This window comes from Nycticebus coucang, chromosome 11, assembly GCF_027406575.1.
Source record: "Nycticebus coucang isolate mNycCou1 chromosome 11, mNycCou1.pri, whole genome shotgun sequence".
Taxonomy (NCBI): Eukaryota; Metazoa; Chordata; class Mammalia; order Primates; family Lorisidae; genus Nycticebus; species Nycticebus coucang.
Window position 1 is genome coordinate 58,384,919 of NC_069790.1, and position 21,441 is coordinate 58,406,359.

At 39.3% G+C, this 21,441-nt stretch overlaps 1 protein-coding gene across 2 annotated transcripts in view; it reads left to right on the top strand.

Annotated features, from left to right (window-relative positions):
• CDK6 (cyclin dependent kinase 6) overlaps window positions 1-21,441 on the top strand; it is a 256,624-nt gene that overhangs the window by 97,136 nt on the left and 138,047 nt on the right. For both annotated transcript variants that reach the window (XM_053609350.1, XM_053609349.1), the window contains exon 4: window positions 18,274-18,441. In XM_053609350.1, the coding sequence (XP_053465325.1) occupies window positions 18,274-18,441 (168 nt within the window). The remainder of the gene's footprint in view (window positions 1-18,273; window positions 18,442-21,441) is intronic.

Sequence of the window (21,441 nt, forward strand, 5' to 3'; positions counted from 1 at the left end):
GTATATCCTATACTGCTGGCACCCTTTAAGTCTCCAGTAAGGTATTTTTAACTACAAACTAAATGGATGTGACAGAGAATAAACCCTCATAGCTAGACTTTCCAGTGCACATTTTGTCTACCAAAAAAAAAAAAAAATGCTTGAAATACAATGCCAAAAGAGAAAAACTTCATAAACTTTGAAGAAGAAAAACAATTCCTTTAACTTATTCATTGTGAATGGATTCCGGTTTTGTGTGTGTGTGTGTTTGTAAGTGGGGGGGGGGGTGTTTGTGTATGTTTGAGAGGGGCAGAGATACTATATTCCTCTTAGATGTACCACAAAAGTAAAAGCAAACTATATTTAGGTACAAGCTGTTAAGTGCCAGTTGTGTGACAGTCTAAGATGACTGTAAAACTCTGTGCTAAAAAATTGCCTGCTCAGAACCTTGGACGGCGGATAAAAAGCTTCAGAAACCATTTTGAAAAACTGCTGATACCAAGAAACAGTAAGAAATAAGCAGAGATTGGAAATATTCAAAGAAAGATAGAGTACGATCTTTGTTGTGATAGGAACGACTTAGGTGTTTACATTGGTTATTTTTAATTAGCATTTCACCCTCAGCCTAAAGAAAGTTCAAGATTGTTTTAAGAGGACATTATTGATTAAGCTTTCATTCTAAAATGTTTTAAACAAACTAAGCGAGCCTACAAAACAATCCAGTACTTATTTGTATTGTTATTTGTCTCTACAACTGATTATTGTCTTTCAGAACCACCTCGAGCTCTTAGTTTTCGGACAGTTTTGTATTTTAAATATTAAAACTTACTGAGCATCTATTCTTCCCTGGGATCTGTGTCAGCAAGTGGCAGTTAAAAAAAAAAAAAATCAAACAAATTGCCCCTGTGATCTCTAAGTAGCTGTATCTGTTGAGAATACTGTTTAACTGTAATTTAGAAAATGGTGTGTCATTCCTTAGAAAACTCCTGATGTGCTCTGCTTTCTGTTTCTGTGGAGTATGTTTTAAATGGTGTCCACAGGACTTATTTCACAAACTTTATCAGAAACCTATTACATTTTATGTTTTCAAAAGATTGCTAGCTACTACTTTAAAATCAGTAAAAGGGACATTAATATGTTTATATAATTTTAAGTTGCAAATTCAGAATATAAAAAAATTATAAATTTCCCATAATCCTACCACTTTAGGTACGTGACACAAAAAAAGCAGAAATCTCTTCCTTTTGTTCCTGCATCTCACCCCCCTCCCCAACCTTCAGAGGTGATGACCTTTAACTACTGCTGTATCTCCTTCTAAACATTTTTATATGTATTCAGTCTAGAGTTTCCAGATTTAGATAAAATAAAAGATCTTCAATTAAATTTTTTAATTGTTTTTCTATTATTTATTTACTTATTTATTGAGACAGAGTCTGACTTTGTCACCCTGGGCAGAGTGCTATGGCATCATTGTAGCTCATAACAACCTCAAACTCTTGGGCTCAAGAGATCCTCCTGCCTCAGTGTCTAGAGTAGCTTTGACTACAGGCACCCACCACAATGCCCAGCTAATTTTTCTGGTTTGGGTATAGATGGGAGCTTGCTCTTGCTCAAGCAATCCACCCACCTCAGCCTCCCAGATCACTAAAGTTACAGGTGTAATCTTAGGCCACACCCAGCCTTTCAGTTAAATTTTAATGTCTGACAAACAATGAATAACTCTTTTATGTAAATATATATTGCATGGGACATACTTAAACTGAAAAGCATTTGTTGTGTATCTGAAATGTAAATTTTTCGAGTGTGCTGTATTTTATCTAGCCATCTTAATGTGCACATAGCCACATGTATGTGGCTACTTTATCAAAGTAGAATCAAGCTATATATATTACTCTCAGGTTTACTCTTTTCTCTATTGATTTATCTAGTTTACATGTCAGAATTACCCATGTTCTTTCTAATGGCTGCTTGATATTACATTGTAGACACATCATAATTTATTTAACTATTCCTCTATTGGTTGACATTTTAGGTGTTTGCATTTTTTTGCTCTTTCAAATAAAATGGCATTGAACTTCTTTGTGTTGACTCATTATAAACTTGCACTGTTGGTTCCTTAGGGTGAATTCCTGGAAGTGGAATTGCTAGATTGTAGCATATTTTTAAAGCCATGTTTGTTCATTCCCCTCATACTTAGTCAGTGCTGGAGGCCTGAGGCATAAAGAACTGAAGAGCGGCCAGGGGCACCAGGTCAGGAGGACCTCGGGCTTCTTTCTGATGGAAGGGACCTTTTGCATTTTGGGCACCTTGCTTACTTAGCCTTGGAGTCAGCTTCATGGGACCAGGCACCATTGTCCTCCAGCCTACCACAGCGCTCGTGAGAAGAGCTGGCCTACGCAGAAATTTAGAATGAATGAATGAATATGAATTTACTCACGGCTTGCTGTGAGAATTAAGTGAAGTAACATATGCAAAGTGTCTGAGGGAAAAAGAGTAATACATGTAAAGTGCTTGGATGCTTCTTTATTTTTCTCACCCACACCCTTTTCCAGTTAATTTCTTTGTGTCAGGAGGCTCTAATCTATACAATTACAGTAAAATGGGATAAATTCTAGAACAGAAGTTTGTTCAGAGTGCTGTGGGATTTGCAAGGGGGACTACTATCTTAGCCTATGGATGTGAGGAGAATTGCCTAGGATATGGCCAAGATTTACTAAAAGTCTTGAAAGACAAGTTGGAAGGAGCCAGAGAGACAAGGGGTATGTGTGTGTGTATGTTGGAGGATGGGGCAGTGGAAGGAGCATTCCAGGGGAAGGGGAGAGCATTGCCAAGGGACAAAGATGTTACAGATCATGTCACCTTCAGAGGAACAGCTGGAAAGGAGACCAGAGGTAGTTAGGGATCAGACATCAAAGTGCTTTAGATAGCAACCTAAGTTTTACTTTTGTCTTATAGTGACCTGAAGGGGATTTCTGTATGACTCAGATTTACATTTTAGAAATATCACTTAGTCTACTGTGGAGAAAAGATTAAAGATGCATGAATCTTTAAAGATAGGAGCTTTAAAGTAATATTGGAGTACTACTGCAGTAATCCAGGTGAGAGATACCAACTGCTTAACAAGGGCCCTGGAAAGGGGAAAGAAGGCCTTGTTTAAATGGTAATTTAGGAATTACACTTACCAGGACTTGGTGACTCACTAGCTAGGTGGTTGGGAGGACACAAAGAAGCTAAAATATGTCACATTTCTAGATGGATCATTTGGGTGGACAGGGTACCATTCTACAAGATAAGAAATACAGGTTGAAGAACAGGTTTTGATAGGAGTGAAGAAACTTATTATTTTGAGACCAATTGAGGTTACAGTTACTGTAACCTCAATAGTCTGGAAAACATAGCAGGAAGCATTTGTGTATGCAGAAGTTTGCACATGTGGAGCTTGGGAGAGCAGTACCAGCTGCCATTCTGACTTAGGCCTCTTATGTCTCAGCATAAGAGTAAACATGGAGGCCATGAATGAATGAGGTGAGAGGGTAGAGGCAGAATTTGGAATTTAAGATACTTGTGAGAAGCGTAGTTGCAAGGGAAAGAAGGCAGGGAACACAAACAAATGGGGTTATGGACAACAGAAAAGGAAGTTTGCCACAGACCCAGAGAAGGCAATGCTGGAAGTCCAAGTGAAATTGGAGACTATGATGGATAAGCACCTGGATCTTCATTACGTTGATTTTTTTTTTTTTCTCAGCAATCTTAATTGTATTGTAGGGATGGGCAGGTAGTTCTGAAAGGAGGCTTAAAAGACCAGGGGGAGGAGGAGTGGAAGATGATTTTGTGATTCCTGAGAAGAGAATAATCCCAAACTCTGACTAGGGGTTTTAGGTAGGAAAAGATTGGAAGGCAAAAGGGGTGTGTTTAAGAAAACAGTTATTAGTTCAAGAAATTGCAGAACCCTGCATTTTAGAGAGGGGTATCCTTAAACCAAAGTAGCCCTCCATAGGTAACTGGACCTGGATACTCTTATTAAGACCAAGATTCCCGATCTGTAGTGATGCCAATCTTTCCCTGGAAAACTCTGTTGCGGCTCTGATTTTAATGTTTACATGCCGGGTTCTTCTTTGTAAGATAGTCGTTAGATGGTTGACCCAGTTCTCACTTCTGCCTGGGTGGATAGCTCTTCAGTTCTGTTTGGCCTACACACCCCCTTTTCTCTTGGCCTCGATGCTTTTCCTGACAGGTGTGACCACCCAGAGCCTCTTCTTCCTGTAGACCGATGAAGGTATCAGTGAGTAGCAGATGGTCCTCCTTCCCCTGGAGACACATTTGCTGCTTCTACCCAACAGACTTCAGCTTAAATTCAGTTCCTGCAACAACATGAAACAAACAATTTGAAATGCAGCATCTACGGAGTCCCTCTAAACAGCTATGCATGCAGCTGTACCCAAAACAGATAATAGCACAGATGTGTTTACGAGAGGGAGGCAGGAGTACTCTCTGTGTGTGTTTTCAGCTTCTCACCACGGCAAGGCTTTCTTTTCTTTTTCAAGGAGGTACATTGTGGTGAGCAGTGTTTTATGACCCATAATAAAAACCTTGTAAAGACAATTTTTTGACCAAATGAAGCTAAGTGTTCTTTTCAGAGTCCTCGTTTGCTCTTCTCCCCCTCTCTGTATTGGAATGCACACAGTTCAGCATTAACGGATAACATAAGGAAATAATGTCACAAATTCTAATTCTTATTGGTTAAGCTGGGAAAGCAACCAGAATTAATTATGTAAGAGAGCTCACTGGTAATATTTTCCCCTATTCAGTAGTAGCTTCTGAATATGTATGTTAAGTAGAGTTTTATATTGCATTCACACAGTACCTGGTTATTACCTTATGAAAACATCCCAAGGACGGTGTGAGGGAATCTCAATAGTCAGAGGGCACTACAGAAAAATCTGTCCAAGTATAGCTAAAAAAGCAACTTTTAAAACCATCCTAAAAAGTTAGGTTATTTACAAAGAGAGATGTACATATACTACATTTGATGAAAAATAACATGATTTCTGAGGACTCTTCCAGACTTAAAATGCTGGCAATCTTTAGGCTTTTAAAATTGGCCGGGCACAGTGGCTCACGCCTGTAATCCTAGCACTCTGGGAGGCCGAGGTGGATGGATTGCTTGAGCTCATGAGTTCAAGACCGGTCCGAGCAAAAGCAAGACTCCGTCTCTACTAAAAAATAGAAAAACTGAGGCAAGAAGATTGCTTGAGCCCGAGTTGGAGGTTGCTGTGAGCTGGGATACCACGGCACTGTACCCAGGGAACAGCTTGAGACTCTGTCTCAAAAAAAAAAAAAAAAAAAATTAAGAACAGGCAACATAACATTTGATTTAATTAAAATCTTACATATTCTAAGGATTGTCTTCTTTAATATGTGCACGATTCTGTTCGTTGATCTTTTTTCCCCCCTACTTTGTTCGTTTGCTGGTTGATCTTAATAATGACTGTTAGGGAAGATGAAGATGGAAGGCTGTCCACGTAACTAACTTGGGAAAACTGGTGACTCTGAACTTGTAGCACTGCTAATGGTGGGCACCAGAACCCCTTCTTGATTTAGTGGCACCTAGTCTGAACCTATTACCTAAGTTGGGAGATTCACACATTGTTTTTTATTGACAATCACCTATAAGAAACTGTTGCTCCATTTTACAGAGGAAGGAGCTCAGGCTAGATGCTAGAGTAAGGGAGGATAGATAACAGCCCCAAGATCTCCCAGTATACAACCAGGATATGTAGCAGAACCCTGACAAATGGTCAATAAAGTTGACCTGTGGAAAAACAAATATTAACCTGCTGCATTGTCATCTTTTTTTTTTTTTTTTTAAGACAGACTCTCACACACTGGTTAGAATGCAGTGGCATCATAGCTCACAGCAACCTCAAACTGCTGAGCTCCCAAAATCCTCTTACCTCAGCCTCCCAAGTAGTTGGGACTATATGCACCCACCAGGACACCCAGCTAGTTTTTCTATTTTTAATAGGGATGGGGTCTCTCTGTTGCTCAAGCTCGTCTCCAACTCCTGAGCTCAAGCAAACTACCTGCGTGGCCTCCCCAGTGTGAGGATCACAGGAGCATGTTGGATTGCCTTTCTCCTTACTTTCCTTTCCAATATTCTAGTTCAGACCCTTATTAACTGAAGTCCAGTGCAGTGTAATAGCGTCCTCACACCACCTCCCATTCATTCTATATGCTGAAATAGCACTAATAACATACCACCATTCTTTTACATATTTTCACAACTTACCCATTGGCGACAAGACAAGATGCTAAAAACTCCCATTGCCCACCCAGCAGTAAACCCCTTTGCAGTGTGGTCCCTGTTAGCAGTGTTCCCTCCGCAGGACCCTGGCTGTTGGGGCTGTTGCTGGTCTCCAAGTACACAAGTGCTGACCTTGCTCTAAGCCTCTGCTAGTGTATCCCACGGCAGATGCATCCCCACACCAGACTGAAGGCTGCCCACCTCCCAGATAGGGGGAGACGCTGCTTCCTCCTTGGTGCTCACCCAGTGCCGTAGCTCCTGTGCTATTTGGGGTCCTCACCACATGCTGACTTGAAGTAAAAGAGTGCATGTTTATTTCTCCTCTCCCTGTTCAAATAGGAGCTCTTTGGGACTCTTGTCTTCAGGTGCTTTTATGTAACATTGGCTAAACATGACGTCTTACACATAGTAGGGGCTTCACAATTCTTTTGAATAAATGGTAGCAATTTATGATGTGTGTGCACTTTACCATATTTAAAGTATTTAGGTATACAGTATGTGTTATGTAATATAATGTTTTGTTTGAATTCCTCCTTTTAGAGGTTGTTGCTGTCTCATAGATGTGAAAATAAAGGTTGCAAGACTTGCCTTCCGTTATATAAATAGTAAACACAAATTCAGAGCCAAAGCTTTTAGCTCTAAATCCAGTGCTCTTTCTCTTTAAGATCATACTGCCCTCAAAAATGTAAATTTGCATTTCATGTGCAGGTGGCTCTGTTAAGTTCAACATATCCAAGAGGAACTTTTTTGGTACTTTCTTTTGTGTGTTCCCTTGGCCAACATTCAATAAATTCTTAGCAAATACCCGATAAGCCACAGTGCAGGATCATGGCCTTTTCACTAAAGAAAGATTCAGGAATCAGTTTTAATTAGTAAGAATGTTCTGTAACTCTTGTACACAAAGCCAAGAGCAAAAGTAATTATACTTCATCGTAGTGCATATCTATGGACTAATGGGTGATTCATCAAATCAAATAAAACCAAAAAATGTCTCTGTATAGGGTGCGTTGTTCAGTTCTGTGGAGGATAAAAAGATGGAGTATTGCTATTCCTCAAAGTATTCACAGTCTAGCTGGAATAGCACTTGGCATTTTAAAAAAACAAATCAATTATAGAATGTGAAGTGATGGAATATTTTGGTTATCTCCATAGTCCTATGAGAGAGGCAGGGCAGAATTTATTATGATTTTTACAAATGAAAAACTGAGGCCCCACATGGTTGAGACTTACTCTAAGGGCTAAGGGCTGAGATGAAATGGAATTTAGTCAATAACACTGCAATTAAGAGATCAGACTTTGAAAAATACTGATGTGATGTGAAATTACATTGTGCACAGCCAGTTAGTCCAATTTTGTATCTAAGTGAAGACTCAGGCAAAGTAACTTGACACATAGAACGCTCCTCTCAGGGATGTGAGGGGCTAAGGGACTTGCGCGTCCTCATACCCACAGCTGTGGAGCACTGTGTGAAAATCCCTGCCTCTCGATACATGGCAAGTTGCTTTTGAAAGAGGTGGCAAAATAGAAAGGAACAACCTTCACTATTTTTGCTGCTTGTTCTAATGTTCAGTATAGGCCTGGGAGTTTTGTATTTCAAAAATGATGAACCAAAGTCCTAACACACTTACGAAGATGTTCTCATGGCTAATAGGTATGAATACTGATATATATATGCCACGCCTCTTTGGTCCCTGTCCCCTAATCCAAACCTACTTTTTCTGATTCCCCTGGAGTTTTGTCACTGGTTACAATATTCCTCCTTGGGAGGAGTGAGTTGTTTATGACTCACTTATGATTTTACAGGCCTTTATAGGTTTCATGGTAATAGTCATTTCCAATTTAGTTTGGGCCTCACTTCTTGAACATGTATTCACAATAATATAATACAATGTACTAGGAGGCCAGTAAATCTGGAGGAAGAGTGATTAAAGCAGACCTCCCTCTTAGAAGATGGAGCCAGCCGGCAGTGAGTGAGCAAAGGGAAGGAATTCCGTAGAGTACAAGGAGGCAAGGCCAGGAAGCGCCCAGGGGATGTGTCTGAGGGGCTCAGATGGGAGAACGATCTGACAGGATCAGATTTGCACGTGAAAATGATCAGACTGCTGTGAACCTAGCAATTACAGAGGTCGAGGGGAAAGGATTGCTTGAGGCCAAGAGTTCAAGACTAGCATGAGCAAGAGCGAGACCCCCATCTCTATTAAAAAAAAAAAAATAGAAAAATTAGCTGGGCATGGTAGTACATGCCTATAGACCCAGCTACTTAGGAAACTGAAGAAGGATCATTTGAACCTAAGAGTTTGAGGTTGTAGGGCAGCGCCTATGGCTCAGTGAGTAGGGCGCCGGCCTCATATGCCGAGGGTGGCGGGTTCAAACCCAGCCCCGGCCAAACTGCAACAAAAAAATAGCCGGGTGCTGTGGCGGGCACCTGTAGTCCCAGCTGCTCGGGAGGCTGAGGCAAGAGAATCGCTTAAGGCCAGGAGCTGGAGGTTGCTGTGAGCTGTGTGATGCCACGGCACTCTACCGAGGGCCATAAAGTGAGACTATGTCTCTACAAAAAAAAAAAAAAGAGTTTGAGGTTGTAGTGATGACACTACATGATGACACCACTGCACTCTAGCCTAGGTGACAGTACCAAACCCTGCCTCGAAGAAAAGAAAGAAAGAAAAAGAAATTAGGCTAGCCAGATAGTAAGAGATGGATTTGAGGACTGAGCTCGGTGGGGAAAGGGTTGGTATATGGTACACACGAGGAAGGGTAAGACTGACCAGGCCCCCGGCAGTGGGAGCCTCAGAGGCATAGAAATTGTATTATAAAATGCCATGACGTTACTGAGGGACTCAGAAGAGTAAATGAAGAAGATAAAAGGCTCACTATTGTAAGGGTAGCTGTTCTCCCCAAAATTAATTTTGAAGAATCAGTGAAAATATGAAAGGGATTTTTTGCGGGATATGGGAACTCAAAGAATTGATCCTAAAATCAGTCCAGAATGGTAACATGTGAGAAGATCCAGGGATGCAGCGCATGTGGGTGTGTGCCTGCGGGGTCCCTGCAAGTCGGGGGGTTGAAGTGAGAGTATCATGTGAGCTCAGGAGTTTCAGGCCAGCCTGGGCAGCGGAGGAAGTCTCCAAAATAAATAAATACATAAATAAATGATTTCTTTTAAAAAATAATACACAGGAATGGTTTATGAAGAATGAAAAGAGAAAACTTGCCCTACTAGATAGTAAAATGTATTCTGAATATTGAGTAATTAAAGGAGAGAGTGCTCTAAACGGAAGCCCAAAAAGTGAAGTCCAGAAACAAGTAATTTACGATGTGATAAACGTGGCATTTAAAATTGGCGGGTAAGTTAATAAATTCCTAAAACTTTTGGCTAAAGATGGCATATATATTAAAATAGATGGTATACAACCACGAAAAATTAAGCAGTAGCTCCATATTACAAATAGATCTACGTGCAGATGAGTTGAATATACATTGTGATATGAAAAGACAGTTACAAAATTATATGCATTTGCATTCCATTTATAAAGCCAATAATAGCCATCTGTATGCCCATTGTAGATGGCAAAAAATGGGGTGAGGTTAAAGAAGTCGAACTTCTGAAGCTACAGTGTTAGCTCTAGAACATCCAGCGGATGTCAAAGTCGTGTAGGAAGATGCATAGTGTGGGATTGAGAGGCTGAGCCACAGCCCCTGAAGAACATGGGGGAGGACTGTAAGTGATGGTGATGAAGAAAAAGATGTCATGAGCACGAATGGAAGGTGGTACACACCTCAGAAAAGGCTAACAACCTGGAAAGGATAATTGGTAACAAGAAAAGAGAATGATGCCTTCCTCCTCTGGCTCGCACTCTCTCTGTCACCCAGGATGGAGTGCAGTGGCATGATCATAGCTTACTGTAACCTTGAATGCCTCAGCCTCCCTAATAGCTAGTTAGGATTACAGGCATGCCACCACAGGTGGATAGCTTTTTTAATTTTTTTATGGAGACAGAGGTCACTCTAGATAGCCTATACTGGTCTCAAACTCCTGGTCTCAAGTAATCCTTCCACCTCAGCCTCCCAAAGTCCTGGAATTGCAGGTGTGAGCCACTGTGCCCAGCCTCACACTCTTTAGATTACTGTAGGCTTATAGTAAGTTTTGAACTGAGACGTGTTTGTTCTTCCACTTTCTCGTTTTCTTTAGGTTCTTCTGGGACCTTTGCATTGCTGTACTAATTTTGGCATCTGATTGTCAATTTCTGCAAAAAAAAAAAAAATCAAATGGAGTTTTAACAGTGATGATTTTGAATCTTTAGATCTACTGAACTCTATTGGTATTTTAACAATATCAAAACTTTTAATCCATGAACATGAACTTGGATTCCACAGAATTATATTCCACTGTATGGATGTACTTTTAAAAACTACATATAATTTCCAGTTGATGCTATGAATAATACTGCCATGACCTTCACATCTATGTTATTGGGTAAATGTAATCTTCATTTCTTTTGTGAAAAAAATTTTTATAAATAACAAAAAAAAGAGAAAAGAGAATGTTGGTACAGGCCCCATCAAGGCAGATGGCAGGGGATGGTGGCTATGAATGAAAGATAATGTTCTTAAGAGTTTTCAATTATTATAATGTTAAGTTAGATATGCTAGGATAATTTTCAACTGCAAATTACAGAATACTCAGTGATGAGATTGGCTTTAGATAAGATTGCTTGCATAACCAAAAGGCTGGAAGGAAGTAGGCAGCCCCACAGTTGATCGTGCTATTCATGGATAACACAAAGACTCAGACTCTTCCCTTTTTTGCACTCTGTCCTCGTCTGTGTGCAGGTGATGTCTCCTCTTGTGTTTTAGGATGGTTGCCACTCTGCAAGTTCATGCTGTCAAGCAGCAGCGCTCAATATATAAGGCCTAAGCAGGGACTGGGAGGCAAGGAAGAAGTACAGCAGAGAGCATTCTCCTATGCTTCTCTCCGCAAGGAGGAAAGCACGTCCTGAATCTCTCTAGCCAACTTGTCCAGCCAGGACCAGGTCTTATGTTCATTCCTGGACCAATTCCTAGCAAATGCTAGGAATGTGACTTCCTTCGTTGGGCCCGGCCAGCCTTGGTGGCTGGCAACTGACAATAGTGCTGCAGCAAGCAGATAGTAATCTGCTCTCCTCCATGGGAAACCAGCTTCTCTAATATATTACCTCATTTGTGGAGGAGGGAAGTATGGAGTGAGGGGAAGATTCTCAAAAGAGAGTATTGAGAGGGAGAATGAGGAAAGATGAGAAGGTATTTTGTCCAGTTGCAGCTATCAGAAAGCATACTCTTGAAATTTTATTACAGATGAATGTGTCAAAATGGAGTTTAATATTAAATGTTTTTAAAAGCCTTGTTAGACAGTATGTATAGAATGATAACCATTTGGGTCATTAGCCTACAACCTAGACATTTGAGCTTCTGATTTTCTTACTTATGCAATGCTGGCTTTTTTTATTTCCTGCACTGAAGAAGTTATAATTAATACTGTGTGTTTGTAGTTTCAGTTCCTGATTATTTTCCACAGTGGGCTAATAATAGCCGTTACAATGAGGTCATGATTCCTTCTTTCAGATTCTGCATTTAAGTCATTACTTCAGACATTAACATTTTCAGCCTCAGTGGGGATGAAAATGAATTGTTACTTTTTATTTCTAGTCACTTGAGGCTGATTCTTTACCTTCTCATCTCAGCATTAGCATCACTTCCAGGAATCAATGATAAATGGATTCTCTTAATTCTCACTTCAGAATGTATATTTGATTAATAAAATTAATACATAATGCCACTTTTTAAAAAATTTTATCCAGTTAGCCTAGAAGTTGTAAAGATAGCCCCTCTTTCTGTTGGGGCCCGTGCCTTTGTTTCTACTGAGAGGGGTGGAATGATATATGGCCTTTCTCAGGAGCAAATCACACCTTATCCTACCTGTGCAGGGCCAAAAGCAGGCAGTATGGCCATAGTTTCACAGTTCTTCTTTGGAACAAAGCTCTCCTGGGACCTGTTTAGCTGTCTCCAGGTCCACTGGATAATTGCTTGCCTAGAATTCACTCCTTACAACTTCCCAGATGATCTTAAGGAGCCCACTTTTAACCTCTTCAGCTTTCTCAGGGTTTGTTTGTTTTGCCTTTTGTGATTTTGACTACAGCATTCTTTGAGTCTTCCTGAAAACGAAAGTGAGAAGTAGGGAGAACCTGCTTATAAAGCAGTTTTTGAGGTTCATTGTTGTCGATGTCAATTGATCAGTGAAAGCAAACAGGACCCCTGTGAAGTTATGGAGTAAGTTTGTATGTACAGTAAGCTGGATGTCACAGCCTATGGCACAGATTCTCCCTGAGTGCAGAAAGGAGTGGGTGAAATGGCCAAGGAATTAATTAACCTGCCCGACTGACCCTCCAGGACTTGAACATGGCTTTGTCTTTCACTATTTCATTGCTTAGATTACAGTATTGAACATTTTATGGGAGAAGTATGATTTTAAAAGATCCTGGTACTATATCCAGCAATTCCACATCTATTTTTTTTTTTTTTTTTTTGTAGAGACAGAGTTTCACTTTATTGCCCTGGGTAGAGTGCCGTGGCGTCACACAGCTCACAGCAACCTCCAACTCCTGGGCTTACGCGATTCTCTTGCCTCAGCCTCCCGAGCAGCTGGGACTACAGGCGCCCGCCACAACACCCGGCTATTTTTTTGTTGCAGTTTGGCCAGGGCTGGGTTTGAACCCGCCACCCTCGGCATATGGGGCCGGCGCCCTACTCACTGAGCCACAGGCGCCGCCCCCACATCTATTTTTTCAAAAGAATTGAAAGCAGGGTTACAAATAATGTCGCTATGCATCTGTGTTCATAGCAGCATTATTCACAATAGCCAAAAACTGGAAACAGCTGACACGTCCGTCAATGGATGGGTGATATACACATATAAGGGAATATTATTTAGCCTCAAAAAGCAAGGAAATTACAGCACATGCCCCAACACGAATGAAACTTGAGGACATTATGCTAAGTGAAATGAGCTGTTCACAAAAAGACAATTACAGTGTGATTCCACATAGATGAGGTATCTAGAGTAGTCAAATTCATAAAAATAAATAGGATGATGGTTGCCAGGGGTTGAGGGGTGGGGGAAATGGGGTGTCATGAAAGATGAAAAAGTTCTTACTTGTTTTCGTATAATCATAACCTCTACCCTTAATCCAATATGTTGTTATTCCTTGTTAAAAGAAAGAGAACAGAAAACCTTTGTAACATCATATATTTTGGACTATAGACTCCTAATACCCTTCACAGAAACAAACCAACCACTGTGAGGATGTTTCTGTGAAAACTTGGATAACAAATTTGAAAAGGTGGTGGTTTAAGTTATAAGGAAGAGAAAAAGATTATTATTGCCTAGAAGTTGTATAGTATGTCTTTCTACTAATTTTTAAATAAACTACCAGTGTACATTTTTAGTACTAAAACTTTGAGAATGTGAATATATCACTCAGATGAGCTAGATATGTCCAAATATCCGGAATTGTCCATTTAAAGCTGTCATTTCTGTAATTTGTTGTAGGGTGTAAATTGGATGTTTTTAAGTCTTTTGGAACTAATCACCTTTTTTGTAGTTGGGGGGGGAAAGGCGCAAGGATAAATCTTTTTTCCCATTGGAAAAGCCTGAGGTCAGTTTTTAGTTTGCTTGTTTGTTTTGGTATTAAAGAAATATGAGGATTAGAGCTCTACAACATCTAAAGGAAGCAATTACAAGACTTTTAAGGATTTCCGGTATTCAGACTGAGGTCCAGAGTCGTCTTTTAGGGGAGTTGCCAAAGATAAAGCCTCACCTAAAATCGCTGGGAGCCATACTTCAGACTTCATTCCGCAGTGGTATTCTGTTGAGACATGCTTTCAAGTCCCGTGTTTCAAAAAGATACAATGAAGACCCCAAGTGACTGTTTGTTTATCATAGGTATGGCTAGATGTGCAAACCTTTTATACCAGGACTGTGCTTTGTAACATAAAGAGGGAAACTCTTAACCTGTGTTTAACTGAAAAAGCCTTAATTGGCAGCATCTGTAGTTTCATTGAATTGCATCACTAGGGTTACTGTGAAATATTTGTGTTCTATAGGACAGATTAATTTAGATTAAAATCCTTAGGCGCTAATTTAAGAGTGTGTCTCACAAAACTGTAAACTGAGACGGAACAAATAATAAGCTTAAGTAGAGAATCATTTGAAATGTCTTTGATCTAAACACTGTTTGCGATTTTGAATGCAAGGTTTTATTTCTCACCTTATATGATGTGTTGTAGTTTATTTCTGTCATTCTCTGGAATTGGGACCAGGTCTTATGCTTATTTGGGACCAGAGTTCCTGATGGAGCTAATCTCAAAGTATTTCACCTCTGAGGTGGGGCATTCTAGTGAAGGATGGTTAAAGGCTGAGGAGGAGGTTCATAATATTCATCAACCTAACTCCCAGTTGAATTACTAGAGGTAATAAGATTTTTGGCAAGATTTTGTTTTTTACATCATTTATTCCAAGCTCTTTTAAAAGAAAATCCACTTTGTTAACTAACTAGCCTGGTAAAATTTAAAGAATGATGATCCCTAAGTAGAACCAACTTAGATCTGTAGTAGTGGTTCTCGACCTTCCTAATGCCACGGCCCTTTAATACAGTTCCTGTGGGTCGTGACCCACAGGTTGAGAACTGCTGATCTATAAGCATCATTTACATGAAGTCAATGTTAGTGCAGCCATGGAGATTCATACTGCTTAACCTGCACTTTGATAGGACGCTAACAAGTCATTTAGTCTACTCTGGCCTTTAAACAAGGGAGAACCAGACCCATAGTACATAGTATAAGTGCTAAAATACACAACTAAAACTGAATAATAGTGGTTGTTTCATGTCCCAGGGAGGAAAACCATGCAGCCTTTTCTGTAAGTCATATCACATAAAAGTTATTTTGTAGAATTTTATTGAAGTGGTAAAATATCTGCAATGAATTGTTAAATGTTTTTTGAAAGAGCCGTAAAAAACTGTGTACAGAATAATAACCATTTTTATTTAAAAATAACATATATTACATTTCTTCATATAAATGATACGTGTAATTTTTAAAAGACAGACTAGAAAGACACAAACAGGAAAGCTTTCTCTGTTCTCTTCATGAGACTTTGTTGTTTTTTTAAATAAACTTTATTGAGGTATAATTTACACACAAAATGAACCCATTTCAAGTGTACAATTCAGTGAGTTTTGACAAACATATAGATAGCCAAGTAAGTAGTACATACTTTTTCGTTTCTGAGCGAGATTTTGAATGACTTTACTTTTTTCTCTGGATTTAAAAAAACAACAACAACAACTTTGTTTCTGCATTAAACATGTATATGTATGCATTTTAATTTTTATAATTAAGAAAAATGTAGTATGTGCTATATAAATATATACACAAATTTAAAACAATACTTTTTTTTTTTGAGACCAAGTCTTACTTTTACCATGGCATCATAGCTCACAGCAACCTCAAACTCTTGGGCTTAAGCAATTCTCTTGCCTCAGCCTCCAAAGTAGCTGGGACTACAGGTGTCTGCCATAGCACCTGGCTATTTTTAATTTTTTTTTTTTTTTTGGCCATGGCTGGGTTTGAACCCGCCATCTCTGGCCTATGGGGCTGGTGCCTTACTCCTTTGAGCCACAGGCGCTGCCCCAGCACCTGGCTATTTTTAGAGACGAAGTCTCCCTCTGGCTCAGGATGGTCTTGAGCTCGTGAGCTCAGGTAATCCACCCACTTCAGCCTCCCAGAATGCTAGGATTACACTGTGTCCAGCCAACAATACATGTTTCTTTTTTATGCTATAGTTCAGGCATTTTATAAATTTCAGTAGGCTTTATTATTAATTAGTTCAAATTTTTTTATTTGTGTACTCCTAACTGGCTTCTTAAATTGTTTGAACATTGCGGTAGGAACCATGCAGATTTACTGTTGTGCTGTTTTAAGCGGGTGATGGTTAGAGTATGGGGAGCTAAAGATGACAAGCCAGCATGATAATACTTTGTTAGTCATGCTTTTTAAAATTTGGTGCTTACAAGTTGTATGCATGTGTTTCCAATAAAGATTATTTGCCCCAGCAGAAGACAACTTTCTTAAACATTTTTTTGCTTCATTTTCACACATTTGGAAGCTTGGAAGTTCAGAATACCCATGTAGGGCCATCTCAAAACTGATTCCAGAATACCAGTGTCACAGCGTGCCTCTTTATTTAGCACTTTGTTCACATCGACCTTGTAGCACTGGCCACATTTTCTTATAGTTGTTTATGACTCAGTCACCCCTATAGATGCTGATCTTGGCAATAATCATCCTAATAATTATCATTTGTTGAATGTTTACCATATGTCAGAAACTGCACTACCATTTTACATACATTACTTTATTTAAACCCCTTAATATTATGAAAAAGTAAGCACCATTTTCTTTATTTTAAAGATGGAAACACTAAGGGTTTGGTTATTTTTGTTTGTTTGTTTTGTTGGGTTTTATTTTTACAGTTTTTGGCTGGGGCTGAATTTGAACCCGCCACCTCCGGCATAAGGGGCCAACCCCTTAAGGGTTTGGTTTTTTAAGCAAGCTAGGATGTAAAGACAACTCACAGCTCTAAAGGAATTACCAAAACCATAATCCAATAACCAAACAATGCTATTCTTGTTGAGAAGGGTTTTGTGGTCCACCTGGTGAAGTAAGTGTGTCCTCACAGACTGTTGTAGCTCTGAACATGATGTTTCCTAATTATTTTTCTAACCCCGGTATGAACAAAATAGCTCTATCCTTCCTTGTACACATAATTCTCACAATATTTTCGGAGGTAGGTCACTCTTATTAACCCCAGATTTCAGAATATCATGGTATGACCAAATTCTTAAGTCCCTACTTCCAAGACATTCTTTGCAAGTTTTAAATCTTGTTTCTCATTTTCTTGGTCCTAAAACTGGAAAAAGATCTGCTATTAAGTTTATTTTCTGAATGGGCCCCTGCTTCATGACAGTCAGTCACAATGGCATGAACAGCTGCCCTTTATTGAGTACTTACTATTGTTCTGTACAATGCTTTAAGTGTAAGTAAAGCATGTAAGTGCTTTACAATGATCTGATGGAATAGGTTTTGTTACTTTCCCATTTTACAGCAGGGAAACTGTGACTCAGAGAAGTTAAAGGGCTTGCCTCATTTTACATCCTCATTCCTTTCAGATTCCTATTTAAATCAAAGCTCTTATTGTCTCTTACTAGTCTTGTGACTTTGGGCTACTGACTTGACCTACTTCTGTCTATCAGTTTCTTGACCTGTAAAATGCTGTGATGACATTATTTATTCCAGCGTTGTTGTAAATGAGTTACTAAGTAGAAAGTGTTTGTTATTAAGTGCTATAAAAATAATAACCATTATTAACAATATTATTCATCACTAAATTTTAATTGTTGAAATAACATATTAAACATATAGAAGTTTATGAAATAAAAGGTATCCCCTTCTCACCACTTCCTGCTTCATCGCCTCAGCATTAAGCACTAATACCAGTTTGTTACAATATATCCTTTCTAAAAATTTTTTATGCCATTTAAACCCTTCTTTAGGTTGTCCTCTCATTAATAAAATATAAGCTGAGAATGAAATTTTTTTTTTTTTTTGCAGTTTTTAGCTGGGGCTGGGTCTGAATCTGCCATCTCCGGCATATGGGGCCAGCACCCTACTCCTTTGAGCCACAGGCGCTGCCCAGAATAAAATTTTTTGTAGTGTTCTTGAGAATGAGAAATTGGAGAGGCAAGAAGGGTGACAGATCCATTCACTGAGCTAATATTTATCAAATACCTACAGTATGCCAAGCACTGAACTAGGTGCTAAGGATTCAGGTTACAGCAGAGGTTGAATTCCTCTTTTGACTGTTCATTCATTTTTCTTTCTTTCTTTCTTTAATTTAGGATATGATGTTCCAGCTTCTCCGTGGCCTGGACTTTCTTCATTCACACCGAGTAGTGCATCGTGATCTAAAACCACAAAACATTCTGGTGACCAGCAGTGGACAAATAAAACTGGCTGACTTCGGCCTTGCCCGCATCTACAGTTTTCAGATGGCTCTTACCTCAGTGGTGAGTGACTGAGTGTTGTCCTTTTATTAAACATATGGATTTTGAATGACAAACTGCTCCTCTTCTTTGCCCAGTGTTTTTACTGCCCATGGTTAGTTTGGTGGACAGCATGTCTGTGCATTTTTGTATGTAGCATTAGGTAGGAGGAAAGCATTCTGTTTACAGCTACAGAAAAATACAAGCTGGGCTGCTTGTGGACAGGACCATTATAGAAATAGTCAGTTGCATCTTAGCCACCAAAAGAGAATCAGATAGAAAGTTTCCAAATTTTTTGCCATGACCACTGCTTTCAGAGCTGCCTGGGGAACACACAGTACCAGATCAGGAAGGAGAAATCACTAGTAGTGATGGCCTGTCTGCAGCGTCCTGGTTTAAGAACAGACAGTGACTGCTGTCTCAAAGGTGTGTTAAAGCAGTCCTCTGAAGCTGTGGGGTGTAAAGAAGAAATTAAATTTATAGTGAATTTGGAGGACGCATGAAGAAGTAGGTCCATCTGCCAGGTGAAGGCTTCATCCAAGCCAAAATAGAAAGAGTATCTGTAAATGAAGTTTTATTGGAATACACGCAGACAAAAAAGAAAGTGAGCTCCAGAGCCCTGTTTTAGCAAAGACTGATGCTTATGCTAACCTAGTCTTTCGTATCATTCAAATGTGGAACCATAATAGCTACTGGCTTTGATTAGCTTCTATTTCTCCTTATATTTCATTGTTTCAAAGATAATTTTTGTGAAATTTTGCCAAAATATAAAAGAACAAAATATAAAAAGAACAGCCTGGAAGTAAATACCCTTATCTTTGAAAGACCTATTTTGCATACAGTAAATTCATGGCTTACATATAGTGAATTGAGTAAATTATAAACAGTAAATCAAGCCTTAAAATGAGCCCATGTAGTCGTCTCTCTTTAGCCTTGAACTTGTTTTTAGTTATTCTCACATCAGGGGCGGCACTGCCCTGTCACTGGGAAGTGAGTGGCAGCATCTTTGTTAATCGCTGTGACTTGGAGGATGGGGCGGCTGCCGTTAGCATTTTGTGTACATGCTTCACAGAGACTAACATTCTGCGCAAGAAAAAATTATTTCCCCGAATTCCACTAGTGCTTTAGCTGATAAGCAGAAATCCAAGAGGGGAGTTAGAAATTCTGAGACAGATAACTTGCCTTATGAAAAAATCCGATTTACAAAAGTGTTCTGCTGTTAAACCCCTTTCCATCCTATCAAAACATGGGTACAACGACCTGGGCATGTAAGACTACTTTTTTTTCCCAACATTATGGATTTTTTCTAAGGTATCAGAACTTTTATAGAAAAATTGGAGTATGTTGCTGTTGTTGAAAGATGAATCCTACTTGTTTCCATTTTGCCCAGCATATACCATTGCTTTAGAGAGGAGAAGGCAGGAGCTGAGGTTTAAAGGATAGGTCTCAGCTCTGGGAGGGGCCAGACGGGCCTGTGTTCTTACATAATCACACCAGAAAGGGCTGAGTCTGTGTATTTCCCCAGTGGGAAGGGTGAGGTAGGCTTCCGGCTTCCCTAGGAAGTTGTTGCTCATGTTATTTTGAGGTCCTGGGGAGCAGTTTGAATAGGGTTTGTGATCCCAAGAGTCATCAGGGGAGTAGATGGGAGGAACTGGTCTCCTTCGGTACATTAATTGAGGGAAGGATGAGCTGTAACTGGAGACAGACACTTTGTTTTAAGCCCCCTAAATGAACACTAATAACTATAAATAAAAACAGGAAACCCAGTTGGATTTTGTTGTTTTTTTTTTTTGCTGATGAAGTTTGAGGAATGACAGCCTAACTTGTGTGTGACATCAATTAACATTCCATTCTTGCTGAAAGTTGGTATGTTTAAAGAACAAAATGTAGACAATTTCACAGAGAAAAGGGGAAGGACAATCATAAATGTGTGACTTTTCTTTTTTTTTTTTTTTTATAAATGTGTGGCTTTTCAGTATCTCATTTGTACCATCTGCTCTGTGCTGCCAGTGGTGACATAAGTAAAACACGTGAGCAGCTGAGAAGGACACTGGAACAAGTCAGACTTCATTGGAAAGAGTGATAATCAGAGTTAATGCCAATTATAAAAGTTATTTTTCCTATAGGGCATTGCATTTGGAAAGTTTCCTGCTGTTTTATATTTTTCTATTTAAAGAAAAAGCAATCCATTTATACAGTGATTTACATACACGTGGTGACATATTAAAAACTTGGACTCAATTTTGCAGACTGAACTAGTATGTATTTTTAGTATCTCTGAAAGAGAAAAAGACTACACTCCCTTCCTGGAAATACACATTTTTTAGTGGGTTATGTCATACAGGAAATGAGAATCAATTTGTGGAATGTTAAAAGGAATTATAAGTTAACTGATTCGAAACTTGACATCTTATGTCCAGGAGAAACATTAATCCATTCCTTCTCTTTGAAAGCCGTATGGCAGTGTCCCCGTCTGGCACCTCCTTCCTCCCTCCACGTTTCCAGAGTAACATCTTATGAATATCTTTCATAATACTATTTTCTATCTTGTTTTTAGTTATTCTTGAAGTTTTATTTATCAGGCCTATCTTCCTTGGAGGCAGATGCTGCATCTTACTTAGCCCTAACACATGGGCCTTGTTTATTTTGATAGACACTTAGGAACTATCTTTTAATGAATAAATTGACAAATGTCAGCATTTGCGTCGTAATAAGAATAGGGAAGGAGTTACTCTGTACATTTAAGAGTCTGACTTGATGTGTTTTTCATTATGCCTCCATAGCTGGTGGGACTAAGCTGAAGGACTTACGAGAGCACATACCTTAATAAGTCTGATTCCATTTGCACCTTGTCCACATTGATTCATTTGCTGTGTTCAGAGTCATAAAAGGTACATGCTGTAGCTAGCTAGGTCTCCAGTTAGCAGTAAGCATGACTTGCACAAGTTCACAGTTTGTGTGTCATATTTATGAGAATCCTTAACTACTATCTCACGAGCAGATTGCGTCTAAGAATTGAACTCC